This window comes from Amphiprion ocellaris, chromosome 8, assembly GCF_022539595.1.
Source record: "Amphiprion ocellaris isolate individual 3 ecotype Okinawa chromosome 8, ASM2253959v1, whole genome shotgun sequence".
In the NCBI taxonomy this organism is placed as follows: Eukaryota; Metazoa; Chordata; class Actinopteri; family Pomacentridae; genus Amphiprion; species Amphiprion ocellaris.
In genome coordinates, this window is record NC_072773.1 from 36,450,719 (window position 1) to 36,471,643 (window position 20,925).

General features: G+C 39.1%; 1 protein-coding gene and 1 long non-coding RNA gene across 7 annotated transcripts; one reads left to right on the top strand and one right to left on the bottom strand.

The window, feature by feature from the left end:
* Positions 1-7,277: 7,277 nt before the first annotated feature.
* On the bottom strand, positions 7,278-12,712 carry LOC129349401 (uncharacterized). 6 transcript variants are annotated; one of them, XR_008602390.1, is made up of 4 exons: positions 11,722-12,134; positions 8,492-10,454; positions 8,271-8,428; positions 7,278-8,052 (listed from the first exon to the last, which is right to left on the bottom strand). It is a non-coding gene; the product is annotated as an uncharacterized LOC129349401 (long non-coding RNA). The 6 variants fall into 6 exon arrangements; XR_008602389.1 differs by lacking the exon at positions 7,278-8,052 and adding an exon at positions 8,068-8,169; XR_008602391.1 differs by lacking the exon at positions 7,278-8,052 and adding an exon at positions 8,097-8,164 and having other exon boundaries at positions 11,722-12,135.
* A 5,488-nt stretch (positions 12,713-18,200) lies between these two features.
* Positions 18,201-18,545, top strand: LOC129349503 (snaclec VP12 subunit B-like). Its single transcript, XM_055012866.1, has one exon. It carries the CDS (start codon positions 18,201-18,203, stop codon positions 18,543-18,545), a length of 345 nt encoding a protein of 114 aa, XP_054868841.1.
* Positions 18,546-20,925: the final 2,380 nt, after the last annotated feature.

Here is a 20,925-nt window from a genome sequence, read left to right on the forward strand (position 1 = left end):
GCCAAAATTCATGATGATTTTTTTTTCAAAGAAAACCTTTCTGGAGTGTTTTTCATGCCCTCCTTTACATTATTTCATAATATATCACATTTTTACAACATCTTGAAAACTCACATTTTTTTTTCGACATAGTATAGTCAGGCATTTTTTTTGCGCCAAAAAAAACATCAAAGTATAGCATGTCGCTCTCATAACAGCATAGCTTAGCACGTTGCTCTAAAAACGTCATAGTTTAGCCTTTAGGCCACAAAACATTGTTCTGTCCCGGCTGTCTGAAGTAGGTAAGGAGTAACACAAAAACAGTCCAAACGCTGGTTTCCAGAAGGTTAGATGAGTATTTATTTGAAAGAGTAAGTTTACAACAACACAACATGTGAGGAGGGTTAAAAGCAAATGGGTGTTAGTAAAATAAAAATAAATAAACAGAACTAAAAGTGAACTTCATGTTGACATTGATGGGCATTCCAACCAGGAACAAAGTAAAAGATAATCAATACGAAAAAAAACCTCTTCCTGTTCACCTCTTAAAACCCAAAATCACACCGCAGTAGCACCCTAAACTAAAACTACCAATGGGTTCCCTGTTTTCCTTTGTGAACAATTCAAAGGTCCCTCTCTATCTCCCCACACATCCACCAACCACTGGAACACATCTCCAAAGTTCTGCCGGGCCAGCTCAGCTTCCCCTCAGAAGAAGTGCTGCCACCTGCCAGATGAAGGAGCCTTTTGAGAGGCAGCTGGCATCGTGATTGGACTGTACTTTGGTCTGTTCCAATCCAGCTTCAGCTCCAGAGACGGCAGGCGGGACGAGTCAACAGAGGCCTGGTGGACGAAGGCATGCAGCTGAGTACAATCCAGAAAACAACAGAGGAGGAGTGCAGCAGCCAGAACAAGCAGAGTAGCATCGTATGTCTCTTAGAAAACATCATATTAGAGTCTTTGCTATGAAAAAACACCATCATATACATCGTATATTGTACAAATAACAAGTCAAAGAAAAGAGACATACATTGTAGAATTGTAGTAATTGTGGGCTGACTGATTTACTGATTATCAGTATTTTATTTTTTACTGATTTACGGTAATAAATACATTTAAAAATGGCGCTACTTTGGCTCTGAACCTTTATCTTCCTGTGGTCGCTCTGTCTTCTGGAGTGATTTGATTGGTTATACTTCACGAATAAAACTCCTTTAACTTAACATCGGTAAACAAAACAAAAACGTATCAACAAAGTTTTCTGTTAGAGTTTGTGTTCTTCTAAGTTTAACTCCGAGATTTTAAATACTTTCATTGACTGCAAATGAATATCTACTCCAAATGTCTCACTAATAATCATTATCAGCCTTAAAAACCCACAAAACACCCCTCTATACTGGACCACACTTAGTACAGTCCAGTTCCCCCTTCTATAAATCTGCTTGGAATCTTCCACTTCCTGTTTGTCAAAGTGGCCTTCTACCTGGACAGGTTTTGTTGGAGCTCATGCAACAAACATTTCAGGTAACTGCACTTTAATATGGATGGATGACACTGAATTAGAGTCTGTTTTCATGAGACTGAGTTAAGATGTGTAGCTCTGTCATTAAATAGGAAATTATTTTTGAGAATTCACAGAGAAAAGTGTGAAATGTTGGCTCGGTTAGCGTCCCACATGTTCTTTGGCTCAGCTAAAGCTAACTCTCTGCAACTTCTGGATCTCTTGAGTTGCTTGTTGTTAAAATATCTTGCTAGAGGTGCTGAAGCTCAGCAAGTCTGAGATGTTTGTTCAAAATAAGCTCATTCTCAAGTCTTATCTGAACTGTCCTCTTTTGTTTGAACTTTCCCTAAACTTAGGAGTTAATGACAGAGCAGCACATCCAGACTCAGTCTCATTTATGTAGAGATTAAACTTCAGTGTCATTCATTGATGTTAAAGTGCAGTTTTTCAAATGTTTGTTGCACATGCTCCCGACCAAAGCAGTCCAGGTGGAAGACGATGTGAAGAGAAAGCTCCAGAGGATGAATATCACACACTTACGTTGGAAATAAATGTCCTTTAATTAGACATTGTCATGCAAAAGTTGGATTTCCCTTTAATGATGTTCAAATCTTTGTTGAGTGTTTTGTTGATGTTGGTTTCTAAATGTTTTTTGACACTCGGCCCCAAAGATTGAAACCTTTTACGGCTCAAAAGCTGCAACAATTCACACATTATCAACTATCTTTCTGACTAAACTAAGATAAAAAGTGAAAAACTGCCTGATTCCTGCATCATGAATGTAAATCTTTTTGGTTTTTATGACAGTAAACTGAATATATTTGGGTTTGACATTTTATAAAGCAAAACAAGAAATGAATCAGTGGAGAAAACAATCAACAGATTAATGGAGAAAGAAAATGTGTTTTCCAACATATATGGCTGAATTACTCCAACATTACAAGATACATCCAATTTGAATTCAATTTTATTTATATAACACCAATTACAGGTCAAATAGTCTCAAGATACTTTATTTTTATATTTTTATGTCATATTTAAAATATGACAAAGTAAGAAATGTAAAGCTCTTGACTAATCCAATTTATTATTTGGTTTTTAAGAGACTAATGGACAATTAAAATAAGTTTCTCCACTAAAACTAATAAACATGAGGTCAAATAGAAAGAAGAGTTTTAAATACTGCAGTCCCACGACGACAAGAATAAAGTTTGTCAAGAAAAAGTAAATCTGCAGGTGGATTCCATGAAAGTCCTAATAAATGATAATAAAGTGTGATACTAAAGGTTTGTGGTGCTAAAAATGTCCAAGTAAAGATATGAAGTTGAACATGTGGATGGAGGTTGATAAAAGTTGACCTCCCTTCATTTCTCTGGAGCCGACTCCATGGATTTTATGGATGGTGGTTAAAGACCTGCTCTTCTAGTGGTCTTCCTTCTAGTCGCTGTAAAAAGTCAGTCCATCCTGGCCGACTTCAACACCTCTTCATGACAAGTTGTTCTGCCTCGGACCTGGTGGAAAGTCCAGAAACTGGGGAAAACCTGTGGAGACTCGAAGAACTCGTGGCGACTCGAAGAACTCGTGGGGTGGGGGAAGGTGTGGTGGGTAGTGGGGGTAGGTGGGGGAGAAGAGGGGGGAGGCCGCCACCCACCTCCCCGCCTACTCTCCGCCCTGACTCCACCCAGACTCCGCCTTGGCTCCACCCATGTGGTCACTTGGAAACTACGATGACAAAGGGACGACGAAATCATTTTATTTTCATCTGATCTGTAGCTCAGTGAGTTAAGGATTTGCCTGTGGAGCTGCAGGTCGCTGGTTCAAGACCAGACCCTTCTTAAGTTTTCTCAAAATTCTGCCAAAGACAAAGAAAGAAAAAGGCCGGTGGCGGGTCTTGAACCGGCGACCTTCCACTTGGTAGCCCATCTCTTATCCCCCTGAGCTACTCGCTCAGATACAAAATCTTCTGGTTTTTGCGCATTTATCATCTATTTTTTGTCGTTTTCGAGTTTTTTTTTAACTCGAGTCTCGACTCGACCGTTTTTCTCAGGAGGTTGGACTTCAGCCTTGGTGCTGGAGGGTGGAACCCTCAGTTCCAAGACTTTCCAAAGCCTCCACACCTCCCGAGTCCTCAGGACCTGAGCTTTCACACAGTCTGAGGGCTGAAATTTTCTAAGTCCCACAGTAGTTCTCTGTTAGTTTGAACCTTCAGACAGTCTGAGGACTGAAAACCAAGAAGTTCTTGAGCAGTTCTCTGTTAGTTTGAACCTTTAGACAGTCGGAGGACTGAAATCTTTGAAGTTCTTGAGCAGTTCTCTGTTAGTTTGAACCTTCAGACAGTCTGAGGACTGAAGTTTTAAAAGTTTCTCAGTACTTCTCTGTTAGTTTGAACCTTTAGACAGTCTGAGGACTGAAAACCTAAAAGTTCTTGAGTAGTTCTCTGTTAGGTTGAACCTTCAGACAGTCTGAGGACTGAAGTTTTAAAAGTTTCTCAGTACTTGTCTGTTAGTTTGAACTTTCTGGTTAACAGAAGCCTTAAAACTTGTGACCATGAGTCTTGATTTCACATTTAGACCATCCATCTGAGTTCTTCTCAGACCTTCACCTGTGGGTTCTTTAGAAATGCAGAACAAGCTTTGATTCTCTTCACTGAACAGTAAGATTTGTGGAGATCAGAAGGTAACATTAGTTTGATCCATGCCTTCAACTACTAGTAGACTTTATCTGGAAAGCAGTTTTCTGAAATGAGTTCTTAGTAAATCTGTCCACAATCAAACCAAGAACATAGAAAGAGGAAATGTTTGAAGAAACAACTTGATGTTTTCATTTCAGACTAGAAAACGCTTTATTCTTTTCTAATGTCTGATTTCATTTTGAAATGTTTTTTTTTCTTAATGTTTAACTGTTGTTTGTTCAAATGTTTTATCGGCTTGTTTGAAAAAATTCATTTTCTTTCCCAAAGATTAAATCTTTAAGGTTTTTCTTTTTCAATGTTTTACCACCTTTTAATGTTTAATTTTCTTTTAAATGCTTCATTGTATTTTCTGTTTAATTCCTATTTCAAGTTTTGTTGTCTTTAACATTTAATTTTCTAATTAAACATTTAATTTTTTAATTAAATGTTTTGTCTTTTAAATGTTTAATAATCTAATTAAATGTTTTGTATTTTTTTTAAATGTTTAATATTTTCTTAATTGTATTTTTTCAATGTTTAATTATCTAAAATATTTCATCTTTAATGTTTGTTTAAAATTTTTAATTTCATAATTAAATGTTTTGTATCTTCTGTTTAATTACCTAATTAAAGATTTTGTCTGTTTAATATAAATTAATTGTAATTAATGTTTAATTTTCTTTTTACATTTTATTGTATTAAATGCTTTTTTCCTTTGATTTAATTGCTTTTTTTAATGCAGTTTAATTCTTTATTCTTTTTTTCTGTCAAGATTTTAACCCCAACCTTAAAAATGAAACAAACCCTTAAATCACAATGAAAATACTTCTATTGTCACAATCATGAGTTAGTCAGTTCTTCACTTTATCAATTCAACTTTATTTGTTTAGCACCTTTCACACAGATGACAAAACTAAACAAGCAAAGAGAAAAAAAACTATGTTAAAACTATGATTAAAACTCAAAAACATGTTTTTTGAAAAAAGATTTAACATGGTAATAAAATCTGTTGTGTCCAGGGGATGGAGGGAGTTTATTGAAGTCTTCTTGGGCTCACATGGGAAATCATTTAAAATATAAACTTGATATTCAGTCTAAGGAAACTGGAAACTGCAGAGCGACAGAAGAACCAACAATATCTCCTGTTTCCTCCTTTAATGAGTCGACTCTTCTCGTGCTTCCAGACCAAAGAACTGCAGACTCTTCACAACCTGCTCAAACTCTTGGTACAGGACCTCACCACACGGGTCAAGAAGGTTTCCTTCTCCTCATTTCTACTCTGAAGCTCACCTTCTCCTGCTCAAACTGCTGACAAATGTTTCTGCTGCTCTAAAGTCTGCTCTCCAGAACTTCCTAAAAACTCTCAAAGTCTCTTCTGCTGCAGGTTGCTTTGTAGAACTGTTCCAGAAAACCTCACTAAACCACATGGAGGGGCCTCAAGATAGTCGTCTAAATGAAACCATACAAAAACCAAACTAGCACAACCCAAACGCTAAAGTCTCCTGCAGCCTACCAGAGAACCTCTGAGAACAGAGAATCAGGACAGGAACTCTTACCTTCTGGACAACCAACGCTGGTTCTCAAACAAGAATACAGAATGTGTCTGACCAGAAACCTCTGAAGACTCACTACAGCCAAGATAAAGACACAACTCAGCTGCAACAAATCCACTAATCACTGCACACATTAGCACCATGTGCTAACTGTGGCTAAAGAACCACATTTACCAAGACAACTATCCAGTACAAAGCCCTAAAACACACCAAGAAACACATTAAAGACGATTTTACTGCTGGAAGTTGCAAGCCAACGCCTAAAGAACAAACTAAAGCAATGGAGCCAAACCCGGTTCTGTGGTGAAGAGAAGCAGAGGAAATGTTTGTCTGCAGCTAAATAAAGCAGGAAGACACTGAGCTGCTCAGGTGTTCCTGATAACACCAAGCAGCCACCTGGACAGCCAATAGGAACACAGCTTCCTGGAAGTCCAGAGGGCTGGCTTAGTCAAGGAAATTTAGTTTAAAGTTGAAGCAGAAAGTTAACAAAGTTGAAAACCACCTTCTGATCCCTGAAATCTCTGAGTTTTCACACAAAGAACGCCTGAACATGTCAAACTGGTTCCATAGTAGAACCATCATTGTAAAAACGTCATAGTATGGTGTGTTGCTCAAAAAACATTACGACCCGGTTGTCTAGGGTCGCTGAGGAGCAACACAAAAACAGGACAAACGCTGGTTTCCAGGGGGATAGGAGGATATTTATTTGAAAGAGGAAGTTCACAACAACACAACATGTGAGCAGAAAAATCACAAAGTCTGTCTTTCGTTCAGCTGAAAATATTAGTTTTTGTCTTTTTTATTGACCAAACTTTTCAGGAAATAGATGAAGAATAATTAAAGCTCTCATGTAGAAGTCCAACTTATTTTGGATCCTTGTGGAGAGTTTAATCTTAGAGTTTGTAAAGCTGTTGAGTTTTTAGAGTCACATGGATTGTTTTGACATTTAATAACCGAGTCCTGAAATAAAATTACAGTTGTGGATTTCTGTCATTTAGTCTGGACTAAACAAGTAACAGCAGCATAAATCTCAAATGTCATTATAAGGAGTCTGGATTGAGGTTTCTCACTTGATAATGATGAAAACATGAAATTTAGCTTGGTTTAAAGGAATATTCCACCTTAAATCTTTGAATGTTGACCTAAAAGGTTGGTTTCAGGAAGTATTCCACCTACAAGGCCCTCACGCATCTACCTTAAAGGAACATTCCACCAAAAATCCTTGGACATGCACCTAAAATGTTGCTTTAAATTAGTATTCCATCCAAAATCCTCAAAGAGACCTGAGGGGCTGGTTAAAAGGAATATTCCACCTAAAACCTCAAATATAGACTTGAAAGGGTGGTTTAGAAAAATCCTTCAATGTAGACCTAAAAAGTTAGTATGGAGGAATATTCCACCTGAAATGTAGACCTGAGAAGTTGGTTTGGAAGAATATACCATCCTAAACATCCTTAAATGTAGACTAAAAGACGGTTTGGAGGAAAATTCCACCTAAATCCTTCAATGTAGACCTAAAAGGTGAGTTTAATGGTATATTCCACCTAAAATTCACTACTGTAGACCTTGGAGGTTGGTCTGATTGTATATTCCACCCAACATCCTTGAACATATATTTAAAAAGTTCGTTCAAAGGAATATTCCACCTAAAATCCTTCAATGTAGACCAAAAAATCTTGGTGTAAAGGAGTATTCCACCTTAACTGTGGCCCTAAAGGATGGTTTGGAGTAATATTCTACTCTAAAATCTTCCAATGTAGACCTAAAAGGTTGATCTGATGGTATATTCTACCCAACATCCTGGAACATTTACCTAAAAGGTTGGTTTAATGGTTTTTTCCCAGAAGAACCCTTGAACATTGGGCTTAATGGTATATTCCACCCAAAATACTTGTACATTTACCAAGAAGTCAGTGTAAAGGAAATGTAGACCTAAATGGATTGTTTAAAGGAATATTTAAAGTATTATTTTCATCATTTAATAATCTGTTATCAGTCAGAACCCTGGCAAACTTATTTTCATCAGTTTTTTTAGTGGAAGTCACAAATAAAGGAGCTCTTGGTTTTTCCCGGTGTTACTGAGTCCAAAGCTGCTGTTTCAACACAGAACTTTCACATGGATCCACAAACCTCTCAGCACTCAAACACCCACAGACAAGAGGCCGGCTGGACCGAGGCTCGGCGGTGTCCTCAGACCCACGAGTCGGGGAGTCGCTGAACTTGTTGGTCCGGTTTGAAGGCCTCCATGTGGTCCAGTAGAAGTCCATGTAGTCGGTGTTGGCTTTGAACCGCAGCGACTGGCCACCATCAGGTGGACCGGCTCGTCCTCGTAGGACTCCTCCTGTAGCCTTGAGGGGACCATAGGAACATTCAGTAGATGTTGGAGTTCTTCCTGTCAGGCTCGTGGTAGAACGGCTCTGAAGAATCTTGTACTTGTCTTATCTGGAACAATCTAACAGCCTAAACTGTTAACAGCGGTGTAAAGCAGCAAACACACAGGCATAGATTAGGACTCAAACTAGATTTATTTTAGAAAACAAATCAGCTTAGAGCCATTTGTTCACACATGTGGCTGAATAGGAGGCCGTCCAATCAGATTGGAGGTCTTCACTCTGTAGGTTGTTTGTTGGGTGAGACTCTTGGACCTCCATCAGCTGATGTGGATGTTTGATGGTCTTCCTCTCTAGTGCCAGATGATTCATCCATGAATTCAGCAGCTACAGACTGAAATGAAGCTCATGCTGCAGTCATTGAATTCCTGTTCCAGATCAAATGTTCAGAGCTCACCTTGAATGCAGCCGTCTGCTGTCTGATAGTTTTTCTCATTGTAGTCTTCAATAAAGTCTTTTTCCTCATGTCAGGATGTGGTGAGACTCTTTCTCAGTCTCTGCAGACGTCCCTCATTGTGCATCTCCAGAGAAGAAACAGAAAAACTGGTCACTGCTTCAGCATCAAACGCTCTCCAGCATTGAGAGTGTTTTAGGAATTCATTCATTGTGTTGTGAACTTTGAAGGAGCAGAAACTTTACAGCTGCCAAAGATATGAGCTCCAATTCTGGATGTTTTAGGAAATGAAGTTCATCAAATGAACACTTGATTTTTGCTGATAACTCTCATTAAATTACTGAAGAAATCCAACATAAAAACCTGTAAACTCTCAGGCAGCTTTTGTTAAAAGTTAGTCTATAATTCTATCATCATGTTGTGGAACCAGGACTCTGCAGAAGTTCCTTCAATCAGATACTTGTGTGTTTCTATTTAAGGCCTCAGGTTTGAACGTACAGCAAAGGATTAGAAAGGAGTGATTTGAATATTTAAATCAGTCCAGTAAATGTTTGGAGTAAAAATGATTAAAATTTTGATTTAGATAGATTTGTGTCAAATAATATTGTAGAGTCTCACTTAAATATATCCAAATGAGTTCAGTGTATGTACATTTTATAGAATATTTGATTTCTTAATCTCAATACTGTCGGGTCTGACCCTAAATATTATAATAATGATGTAAATGTAAATAATAAATAATATTGTAGTGCAGAGTCATAAACTTTAATCAGTTAAACTTACATAATAAATATCACTGCACAATCTTAACCTGAACATTCATATTATTGAGGTAAATTTACATAAATCCTGATATTCTAGAGTCTTAACTGGAATATTTCTAACATGAATCTTTTTGTATTGTGCTGATAAACAACAATAACCCGACTTTCAGATAATATTTATTGTCTGTGATTGTGAGACTAAATTCCTCCACATTCTGAAACTTTACCTGCAGCTGCTGTAGGAATAAAAAAAAATAAAATCTGTTCATTTCCACATTATGCACCTTTATTTATTCTTAATATCTCAGACTGAATGGTAGCTGGCAGTAAAAACAAACTCATCTGCTGGACTGAATTTCCCAAAATGGAAACATGGACAGAATTTAACACTCATGTATCCATGGCAACGCTAAAGTTTCTGCTTCTTACCAAAGTTCACCACACAAGTAAAGATTTTAATGTAAAACTTCAGGGATGACTGCTAACCATAAGTATTCTGATCAATACTTCATGATCAATATCAGGACAGATGTTACAATTCTAGCTGTTCCATTAGACTGCAGTTTTTCACAGAGAAATTAAAACATCACATTCCTCATAAAAACTAGATGGGACTTTTATTAAATAAAGTGTTGGTGAATAAACAGTGTAAAAAGTGCAAAGCAGCTCCATTAAATCAGGAGATGTGAGACTTCCACAGCATGGATCACCATCTGCTGTGTTGATTCATAGCTGAATGTCAGAATGAACTGAGATAGAAAAGCTGCTTAGAGCTGCAACATTACGGTCTGACAATCCAACACCATCACAGTTTTTATCTGGTTGTTTTGCTCCAACATGCTGTGAAGTTCAGTTTTTACCTGAATCAATACAGAGATTCTATTTCCAACCAAGACTGGAATAAAAATTAGAATGTTATGAGGTTATTAATGCAACTAAATGCTTTCAGGTGGAAGGATTTACTTCTAAGTTCTAATTCAAGTTTCAGTTGGAGCTCATTGTATTCACAAAGAAAAACAGCGAAACCTTCACAGCAACATTTAATAAACCTAAAGCTTCCCTGCTGGCTCATTGGTGGAGTTTGTTACTGAGCATCTGAACCTTAAATCCAGAGAGACGACCATCTTCAGTCCAGGCCAGTCAGAGAACTTCAAGACCTTCCATCAGCTGGACCAGATGTGGCATCATCTCCCTCTGAACATCTGGATGACAGGAGAAAAGACAGAATCAAACACAGATCACACAAATATATGTAGTATATTTAATGCCAGAGCTGTACACCATAGCAGTAAACTATAATTAGTTTCCATGTTAGTTGTACTTTGCATGTATCATCTGTCTTATCATGCATGTATTATACTGTGTGTTTTATGGTCCTTGTGTCCCCCCCACCTCTCTATCTCTATCCCTCTACCCCTCCACCTCTCAACGTCTTCTGTCCCTCTCAACCCGCCCGGCCAGCAGTCAGATGGGTCCCCCATATAAAGAGCCGGGTTCTGCTTGAGGTTTTTTCCCTGTTAAAAGGGTGTTTTCCTGCCACTGTCGCCTTTTGGCTTGCTCTGGGGTTCAGGCATATGGGTTCTGTAAAGCGTCTCGAGACAATTTGACTGTAATTGGCGCTATATAAATAAAATTGAATTGAATTGAATCATGTTATGAAAGTAGCATGAACTTTATTAAAACTGGACAACATCAGTAATGAAAGTAAATGTTTTTATCTCGTGTTGAAGCTAAATTTAAAGTCAATTTTAATGACAGTTTATACTGAGAGGAGTGAGAATGGAGCTTTTCTTTCCTTTTTAGAATATTCCCTCAAAATATTCTGTTCATTATTGGCTTTAGAATCATTTTTCTTTACTTATTTATTTTTAGATACCTCAGACTGATGCACTTTGCTGGTTTGCAGATAATTTCATGTACAATGACAACAAAGATCTACTATTATAACATATTTTGCTAAAACAAGAAATGAAACTTTCTCAACCATCTCTCAGTCCGCAAAATTCCAACTGCTACAAAGAATTATCTGATGTAGTTATTATTATAATCTTTACTGAACAAGTCCTGGAATTAATACAAATCTGTATATGGATATGATTTTCTCTGATGGAACCACTAAAACTGCATCCAATAATGTAAATCTGTTCTACACTGCACACATACTCCACTTTTATATAACTCTGGATGTCAGAATAAAGGCAGACAGATGCACCAATCAGCCACAACATTCTGACCACTGACAGCTGAAGAGGACATCATCCATCATCTTGTTCTAATGCAACGTTCTGCTGGGAAACCTTGACAATCATGTGGATGTTTGACATGTACCACCACCTAAACACTGCAGGACAGACAACCCCCTTGTCTCCATGGCAACAGCAGTCCTTGATGCCAGCTGCCACCCTCAGCAGGACAAACTAAAATGGCTCAGGAGTGGTCCGAGGAACACGACAGAACTAAGCTGTTCACCTGGGTTCCACACTCCCCACATCCAGATCTGATGGAGCATCTGTGGGATGGTCCAGGATCAGCCTGGTCTAGGTAGGACCCACCCTGCAACCCACAGGATCCACAGAATCCACAGGACATCCCCAGAGGTTCTGATGAACCACTGGGTCAGAGGAGTTTTAGCAGCATAAAGGGACCAACACAGTATTAGTCAGGTGGTCAGAATGTTCTACTGTTATATTGTCATGCTGATTATATGATCAGTAAATGTTACCATCAATTATAACGTCCACATTGATCAGGAAAAAAACAACTATCAGTTCATTCAGAAACTGTGGGGTTAAACCTAAAAACACAGACCTCAACAGCAGTTTGTTTCAAAGCAGAACACCAGCCGGTTTTCACTAAAGAAGCTTTCAGAGCAACAATTAAATGACAGTTTTGTTCTCATTAAGTTCACAGATTCAGAGTCAGCCAAAATAATGTAGACACGCATCAGGAAAAGAAAAACTTTTATAAATATTTCATTTCTATCAGTACTTCTATACATATAGATTCCTCTTTCTAAGTTTGATCAAATCACGATAACTCTGTTTCCTGTTATACGATATTTTCCCAACAGATGGCGCTACTCTCATGAATGGAGCATCAACAAGTGACGTCTACAACACAACAGAAATGTCTGGAAGCCAGTGGCCTCCACTTTGAGCACCTCTTGTAATTGTAGAGGCCAAAGATAACTTTTATTAATCTCATGATGTCTGAATGAATTTGGTATTGAAATATTTATGCAAGTTTTTCTTTTCCTGATGTGTGTAAACATTATTTTGGCTGACTCTGTATAATGGGTTTCTGACAGGTCACCAGGCAACATCTTTTTATAATAATGACAAACATACCTGCATTCTACAGGAGTGATTTTCCTCATGTGCAGGTAAAGATGTGTGAGGAGCTTAGAGATGACAGGAGCAGGAGTCATCCTCACTAATTCAGCTTTTACCTAGAAACAGAAAGACCACAAACAAACACACTGATATACTCTCAAACGTTCAACCTCACAGCCTCAAAATATCTGTTTAGGAAGTGTTGTGTTTCTAAATTCTGCTGAAAGCATTGACAGACATTCTCTTACAAGGTTGTGTAAAAAGCAGCCTGTCCTCTGACCTACTGAGAAATCTTCCTGAACAAAGTTTCTACATGTAAATCAGCTCAACAAAAACTAAAGCCTCAGTCAGAGATAAGAGGTATCGCAAATTATAAACAACTTTCTTTGTTAATTCAGACTTTCTGCTTCAACTTCACATAAAAAGGGGAGTTTAACTCGTCAGGTGACTGAAAATGAACAGCTTTGCAGTTCTAGATCCAAAAGTAGGATGTTTCATCTCATGTTTTACTACAAATACATGCAATAATAAATATATACAATGGCTGGTTGTTAGTTTATTCACTATTAATGTCACTTTACATACTGGATTGAACTTGAGCAGTGAAAGAGAGAAAGAATTTAATGAAATTATGCAGATTCAGAGAGGTAATGCTGCACAATGTTAAGTGTGGTTTAATTCAAAGCAACTAAATGTTAAACTTCAGTGCAGCTGAACGGGTTTCAGTTAACCTTAAAGTAAAATAACTTTTTAAAAGCTAAAATACACAGCAGAGAAATACAGGTTGAGAAGTTCCTTCTAATAATGACAGACAGCTGTGCCAGCAACTAACACAGGTGTTCAGTGGTAAGTTAGCCACCTGTGTTAAATAGCCCGCTAGCTAACTTAGCCGCTTAGCTAGCTAACTTAGCCGCTTAGCGAGCTAACGCGTCCGGACCAACTGCTCAAACACGACAAAACACAACTCTTCACAAGTCGCTGACTTAACGTACAACAAAACAACGCTACTGGTTAGAAGTATTTATCTTCTTACCGTGTTTTACGCCAAAACAAGGTCAGCAGTAGTGATGGTCCTCTGATACCGGAGGCTTCGACACATGCGCGGTAGCTCATGAAGCAAACAGAACCACTGTGCCGACGCGTGTTTTGGTCACGTGACTCGTGATGTTTGAGTCACTTCGGTGACGTTTGAAGCACTCAACTGCTTCACTTCACCTGATTGGTTCGGTTTGTTATGCGACTCACTGGGCGGGATCGAGTGTGTTCCGGGATAGGAGATCCCTTAGTGTCGTTCATTTCAATGATTTTCCGCAGAATAGGTTGGTTTAGTTGCTGTCGTTAGTTGCTTTGACAGTTAGTAGTGTATATATATATATATATAGATAGAGACATAGAGATATATAGATATATAGATAGAGATGTAGATAGATAGATAGATAGATAGATAGATAGATAGATAGATAGATAGATAGATAGATAATCTGTATTTGCATCAGCCCCATGTGAAAATTACATCAGTCTGTATTTATAGAGCACATCTCATGAATGTAGCAGCGCCGTTTAAATGTTTCATAACACAGAATATAAGTGAAGAGTATATAGGGTTACAGACAAACATGGGAAAAAAGAAACATGCTCTTCAATAGTTATTGTCATTATTATTACTAGTAATATTATTATTATTGTAGCCACTAGAACAGATACAATCATGTAGTGTAGTCAAACAGGAATGTGCAGTGCGAATCAAATCCAAAACAATCCATGAACCAATCAGTAACATGAATCGATTGCACTTCATTTTATTGACCACTAGATGTCCTACTCGAGCACTGTGTGTCAGTGAAGCCTCGAGTAATGAACCATGTTTTGAATGAAGTGAGGAAGCTACAACAAAGCCTCGATCAGCATCACTAGTCAACAGCAGCCAGAGATGCTACCAGTCGTGCCGACCATAGATATATAGAAGACTAGATCCGCTAGCGCGCTGTCTTCTAGATACATCTATGGTCTGACCAACCACTGCTCTCTGGCTCTCAGTCAGTCTGACCAATCACTGCTCTCTGGCTCCGCCCTCTGAGAATCTTGTTGTCGTTTGGCGCCACACTTTCTGATGACCACTTCCGGTCTCAGAAAATAAAAAAAAGGACCTTTGTTCGTTTCTGTCTCTTACTGATTTTATTTTTTTGTTATTCTAAATATAAAATGAAAATCAAAGCATTTTTAAAATTTCATATATCCCTTTTTAATGATGAAAAGGAAAAACGCCTTGTATTTCAATTTTATTTTTTGTATTTTAAAACGAAAATCAAATAATCACTCGTTTTTTGTTTTTCAATACCCGTTTCAGAACGGAAAATCCAATTGCCAGAATATACACAGACCAGTTCGGTATAGATACATAACATGCACATACAGAACACATGCCTGTGCTCAGCGCAAGGTCATTTTTCATTAAAGATTTCATCTGTCGGAATATGATACATCAACTGAGCAGCCTTGGAGGAGTACTGCGTTCTCTGAGTGCTTTTCTAGTTTCTGTATGTTTCTGTTGTCATGGGCAAAGTGCATCAGAGAGATGTATTATTTTACTGTCAGTGAGTTGCAGTGTGTTTCCTGTTTCTAGAGGCAATGAGGCAGAGGTTATGTTTTCACAAAATTTTGGACAATTGCAGTATAAATACAATAATAATTACAAGAATTTGAATTGTGATTTTCTCAACCTCTCATTTAAAGATGTCATTACTTGTTTATAACATTTGTATATATACAGACACAAATTAAATACAATATGCATAAATATAAAATATATAACTTTTATAACCTTGCTGTCTTGTGCAAAATGGATAGTCAAACTGAATAAAAGCACAAATACATTTAAATACATGATTTCTATATCATTTAATTAGTTTTTTTAACTTTATTATTATTAGCACTACGAATAATAAAGGGCAGATTATGAATCAGCACCATGGAGCAAATCCGTGGCTATTCAGTATATGTCTTGAAAAGGTATGAAATTTAAAAACAAGGACTCCAGGAAGAGTAGCCACAGTTAAACAGTCCAGCATCTAATGGTGATGTAAATTCAGCTTCATACATTATCTTCCTATATGTCCTAAATGAATGCACAGCTTGAATTCTGGCTTTGTGGATACAGGCTGTACCTCCTCCCCTCCTTTATTCTGGTCCCGCATTAATGTTCCCCTTTCAATTTACGAATGAGCAACTAGTTATGTTTAGTTCCAGCAGTCAGCCTGAGTCTCCTACAAACAATTAGCAGGATGGCAGGTCAGTCAGCCATTATCAGCATTAGTTATCTTTGCATCTTGTCATGATCACAGAACACTTGTTTAATCAGCTACTGTCTCTCCCATGCTCCTTTAGTGTCTAAACTCTCAGATCAATACAGCCCATCTCCAGTGATATCATCATCCTCCTCCTCATCACCAACCCCTTCAACAGAAGCTGTTCAATGAACCCCATCAGGTCAAACAGACTGCCCCCTAACACAGATATGAGGTGTGAACAATGATCTGGTATGTCCTGATTCCATGTTACATTCTTTATGAATATGGGTTGCTACCAGTCGGCCAGTTATGTTTCTGTATGGTGTTTCAAATCCGTGCTCCATGTGCCCCCTTTTAACTTTGAGCCCCACCAAAGGCCTCTGCATGGCCCTGCATCTGTATCAGGGAGGAGCAGCTTTCAACAGGGCTGCATTCACATCACAAACAAATGTTTCCAGGTCATTTCTGCATGAGGTCAGACTGAACACAGAGATGAAGAAAATACCAGAACTATAAATGGTTCATTAACAAATTTCAGAGATCTGACACCAACGCCTTCATGTCATTTAATCAGTTTAACTCCTTCCAGCTGGTGCTTTCTTTCAGCTCAGGCATCAGTAGTAGTCAAACTAAAGGGTTTTTCTGAAATTGCTGCTACATCTTGATTGCAGATTTTTAAAGAACAAACATATAAATTTTAAGTGGATTTTCTTAAAGGCAAATATTCCAGGTAACATCATCAGACTTGTATTTTGCACATATCTAATAATAAAACTGAAACAATTAAAGGTGAACCCCCCTGGGGATGCAGCCTGGATCAGCCTGTTTCTTTACCCACACCAGCCTTCAGAGGCAGAGCTGACTGATTTTTAACTTTTTTTTCAAAAGGAAAAATGGTTCTAAAATTATTGTGCAGGGCTAAAAGCTGTATTTTGGCCTTTTTCTGGAGAGAAAAGAGAACTAAAGTGAAAACTATTCATGTGACATCAGTGACAGTGTTGATAGAAATGAAGCTCCTCACATCATTAGACTGTTTCACTTGTTGCTACTGCAGAGAGAACTGACCGCTCAGTAGCCGCACAGCAAAATATTTCAATACAGTCATGTTCAGAGCACATTCTTAGGAGTCTCACAGAAAACACTGAGCAAGTGTACACAAAATCACGGGCCAAGCTTTTTACATTTTTTAACCCTCCTGTTGTCCTCATTTATGGGCACCAAAAAATATTCTTTCCTTGTCTGAAAAAAATCCAAAAATTTGCAAAACTTTCAGGAAGAAAAGTCCAATAATTCTTTAAAAGTTTCCCTTAAAAGTTTTATTTAAAAAAAAAAATCCCACAAATTTGGCAAGAAAATTCTTGCAAATATTTTCAAAAAATGAGTAAAAATCTTCCCAAAAAAATCCCAAAAATAACTAAAGTGATTCCATATATATCAGTAAAACTTCTAATATATTCTTTAAGGACATTCATATAAAAATCAATCAAAATCCAGCGAAATTCACTGGATTTTGGTAGATTTTTTTTGTGAATGTTCTTAAAAAAACATTTTTAACATTTCTTTTTTCCACCAAAAAATGTTCCAAGATTTCTTCAAAATGTTGAAAATGTGGACATCAGAAGTTTCACTGTGAAAATATATTTTTTCACATTTCCACATTCCACATTTTCAAACTTTAAAACGGGTCAATTCTGACCCACAGGACGACATGAGGGTTAAACAAAACACAATATGACATAAAATTCACCAAGCTCAGTCGATGGGATTTCTCCAGCACACGTCTGTCTGGTTTCTCAACCTGTAAGCCGACCATGAATATGTTTTGTTTGTGTAAACAAAATAGAGAGATGCAAAGTCATTTCCTGAAGCGATTTAAATGACACTTAGTGAAGAAACAGCCACAGAAAACATTCTCAGCTTCAGCTACAGAGCAGTGACCATGGAGAGAATCATCTTATTCGTTTGTCTTTGCGTTGCTGTTGAGGGAGATATAGGAAAACACGTTTTTATCCAAAACAAAGCAACCTGGCCTGAAGCTCAGGCTTACTGTCGACAGCATCACACTGATCTGTCTTTTTTTAACAGTCAGAGTGAGATAGACGAGCTTCTAAAAGTTGCAGGTGGAAATCCTTCTCCAGCATGGATCGGCCTTCAGCAAGATCCCAACAACAAAACTGCTTGGAAGTGGTCAGGAGGAGGACACATCACATACCAGAACTGGGAATATACAGAACCAAATAATTACGGGGGCAATGAGAACAATGCATTTATTGTTCAGAATGGAAAATGGTATGATGACAGGAGCAGTAATCCCTACTATTTCTACTGCATGGATGTGATCGTGGAGGAGGAGAAGATGTCCTGGGAAGACGCTCTGAGCCACTGCAGAGAGAAACAAACTGATCTCCCCAGTCTGCTCTCTGAGACCGACCTGCTTCTGGCCCAGACTGAGATCAAGCACAAGAACATCAGTGAGCAGGTGTGGATGGGTCTGCGTTTCCTGGGTGACCGCTGGATGTGGGTGAACGGTGACCCTCTGGAATACGAGGCCTGGTCCAGACAAGGAGGTCAGGACCACCAGTGTCCAGTCAGGAGACGCTGTGGAGCTTTAACCAGAGACGGACTCTGGGAGAACTGGGACTGTCAAGACAAACTCAACTTCATCTGCGTCTGACACATTCTGAAGAGATAACATATATAATCCTTGTGTCGTCCTGAGTCAAAATTGACCCGGTTTAAAGTTAGAAAATGTGGAAAAAAAAATATATTTTCACAGTGAAACTTCTGATGTCCACATTTTCAACATTTTTGTGAAATTTTTGAACATTTTTTGGTGGAAAAAAAGACATGTTAAAAATGTTTCAAAATTTGTGGAATGTTTTTGCTGAATTTTTGGATTTTTTTCAGACAAGGAAACAATATTTTTTGGTGCCCATAAATGAAGACAACAGGAGGGTTAAACATATACTGATACATATAGAAATTCATCTAAACTATCATTTGTTATTTGCTTTTCTGTGATGAGACTATATTCATCTGTAATTTTCCAGTTTGGTGGTTTGTACCTGTCAGGTGAAGTGTTTGTGTGTTTCATGGCGTTGTTTTGTGACTGAAATTAGAATACATTGTCAGAACATTTGAATAGAGGAGTGATCTTTAAAGTATCCTCTGGTGACATTACTGTAAAATAAAGTTCTAGTGAGAATTAAGATGTTAACCTGTTCATAGCTTGTTGTTTGCAAGAGCAAGCCTGAAAGAATATCTAAATAATGATGTGTTCTGTCCTCTTCTGTTCACTTTCTGTAGTTATTTCAAAGAAACAGTTTCAGCTCAAACATAAATGTTGGAAATAATGCACTTTTTCTTATTCGTATTTGGTGGTTTGTACTTGTCAGGTGAAGGGTTTTGTGTTTCATGACCTTGTCTTCTGATGTAAATTAGAATATGCTGTCAGGACATTTGAATAGATCAGTGGTTTGCAAAATATCCTCTGGTGACGTGAGTACAGAGGTGCTGGTAAACTTTTTTTTTTTTCTTTTTTTTTTTTTGTCTGCATTTGTTCTCATTGTTTAACTCCACAAGAGGGGAGTCAACATTGTATGAGATCGATGCATATTTTAGTCTTGCAGCCAAATATTTTAATATTTAGTGCATGTGTGTGACCATCACCGGCCCTCCCTGAAAGCTAAGCAGACCTTCTTTATTAGAATTCCCTATTATAAGCCAGGGAGGGCAGTGCTACACCTCAGTGATGTGTGGGGGAAACAAAGACTGGACAGGACGAACAGGACGAACAGGATGAACAGGGATAGAAATTAACAGGCGGTGCTATTGCAATTAAAGATTGTAAGGTGGTGTGTTATTCCCAACTACTAACTGTCAATCAATTTAAAAAAAAAAAAAAAAATTAAAAAAATTTTGAAAAAAGAAAAGAAATCCAAACCAGCAGAAAAGAAAAAGAGATACAATAAATAAATAATTAAACAAACGGTACTGAGCACCATAATTGTGGATGACTTGATAGTATAGAATAGAATAGAACAGGCCAGAAGAGGATACTAGTGCAAGAGAGAATGAGTTTAGGGTAGAGAGTCTGGAGAGATTCTCAGCACATTCTGGCAGGTCCCATCATTCACTGACAATGGGACTCGGCAGTAGCTGGCGAGACCTGATCAAACATGCAAGTGTGAAGGACCCCGAAGCCCAGAACAGCAATCACGGCAAGGCAGGGCCAAGCCAACAGGGCACCCCTCCCCCCGGGCCGTAGGAGCCACAGGGTGGCGCCCCCAGAGAGCCACTGGGGCCACCGTGAACGACGCGGACCCGGAGAACAAGAGGGAGCAGCTACCGACACCCCCAGCGCGCCCAGACCGACCCAGGCGGCCCGGGGCACGAGGACCCACCCGCCACCCAAACCCCAACCCCGCCCACCCCAGCCCCCACCAAACCCCCCACCCCACCACCCGACCCGCCCAACCCCAACCCCACCCCCCTCTCCCTCCCCCGAGGGGGCCAACGGCCCCACGCAGCCAGGAAGCCAGACACAGGGGCCGAGCGGCCCACCGAAGGGATGGCAACCAGCCCATCACAAGGCAGGCCGCCACCGGGAGCCGGTCAGAGGAAATCGGAGCCGGGACCCGATGCGAGTCCAGAGGGTAAAAATGGATAGTGTGGTGGGGCCCGGCGACGCCAACAGGGAGGCACCCCGCATACCCCCCGCACCAGGCCCCAGGTGAGCGCAGTACACCCAGGGCCCCCACTCCCCGCAATGCGCCCTGACAACCCACTGGGACAGAGCCACCACATGCCACCAGCCCGCAGTACAGCCACAGCGCCCACCAGGACGGCCAATCCAGCCCCCGCAGCCCACCAAGAGCCATCGCACCAGCCTGGACCTGTCAGGGCACGCAGGAGAACACCCCCCCCCCCCCCCCCCCCCCCCCCCCCCCGACCACAGACTGTGTTCATATTATTTGCATTTTACTTTTTTATACCTGCATGCCAAATCACGGAAACTGAGTGTAACAAATAAAGAACCTAAATGGCATAAATTC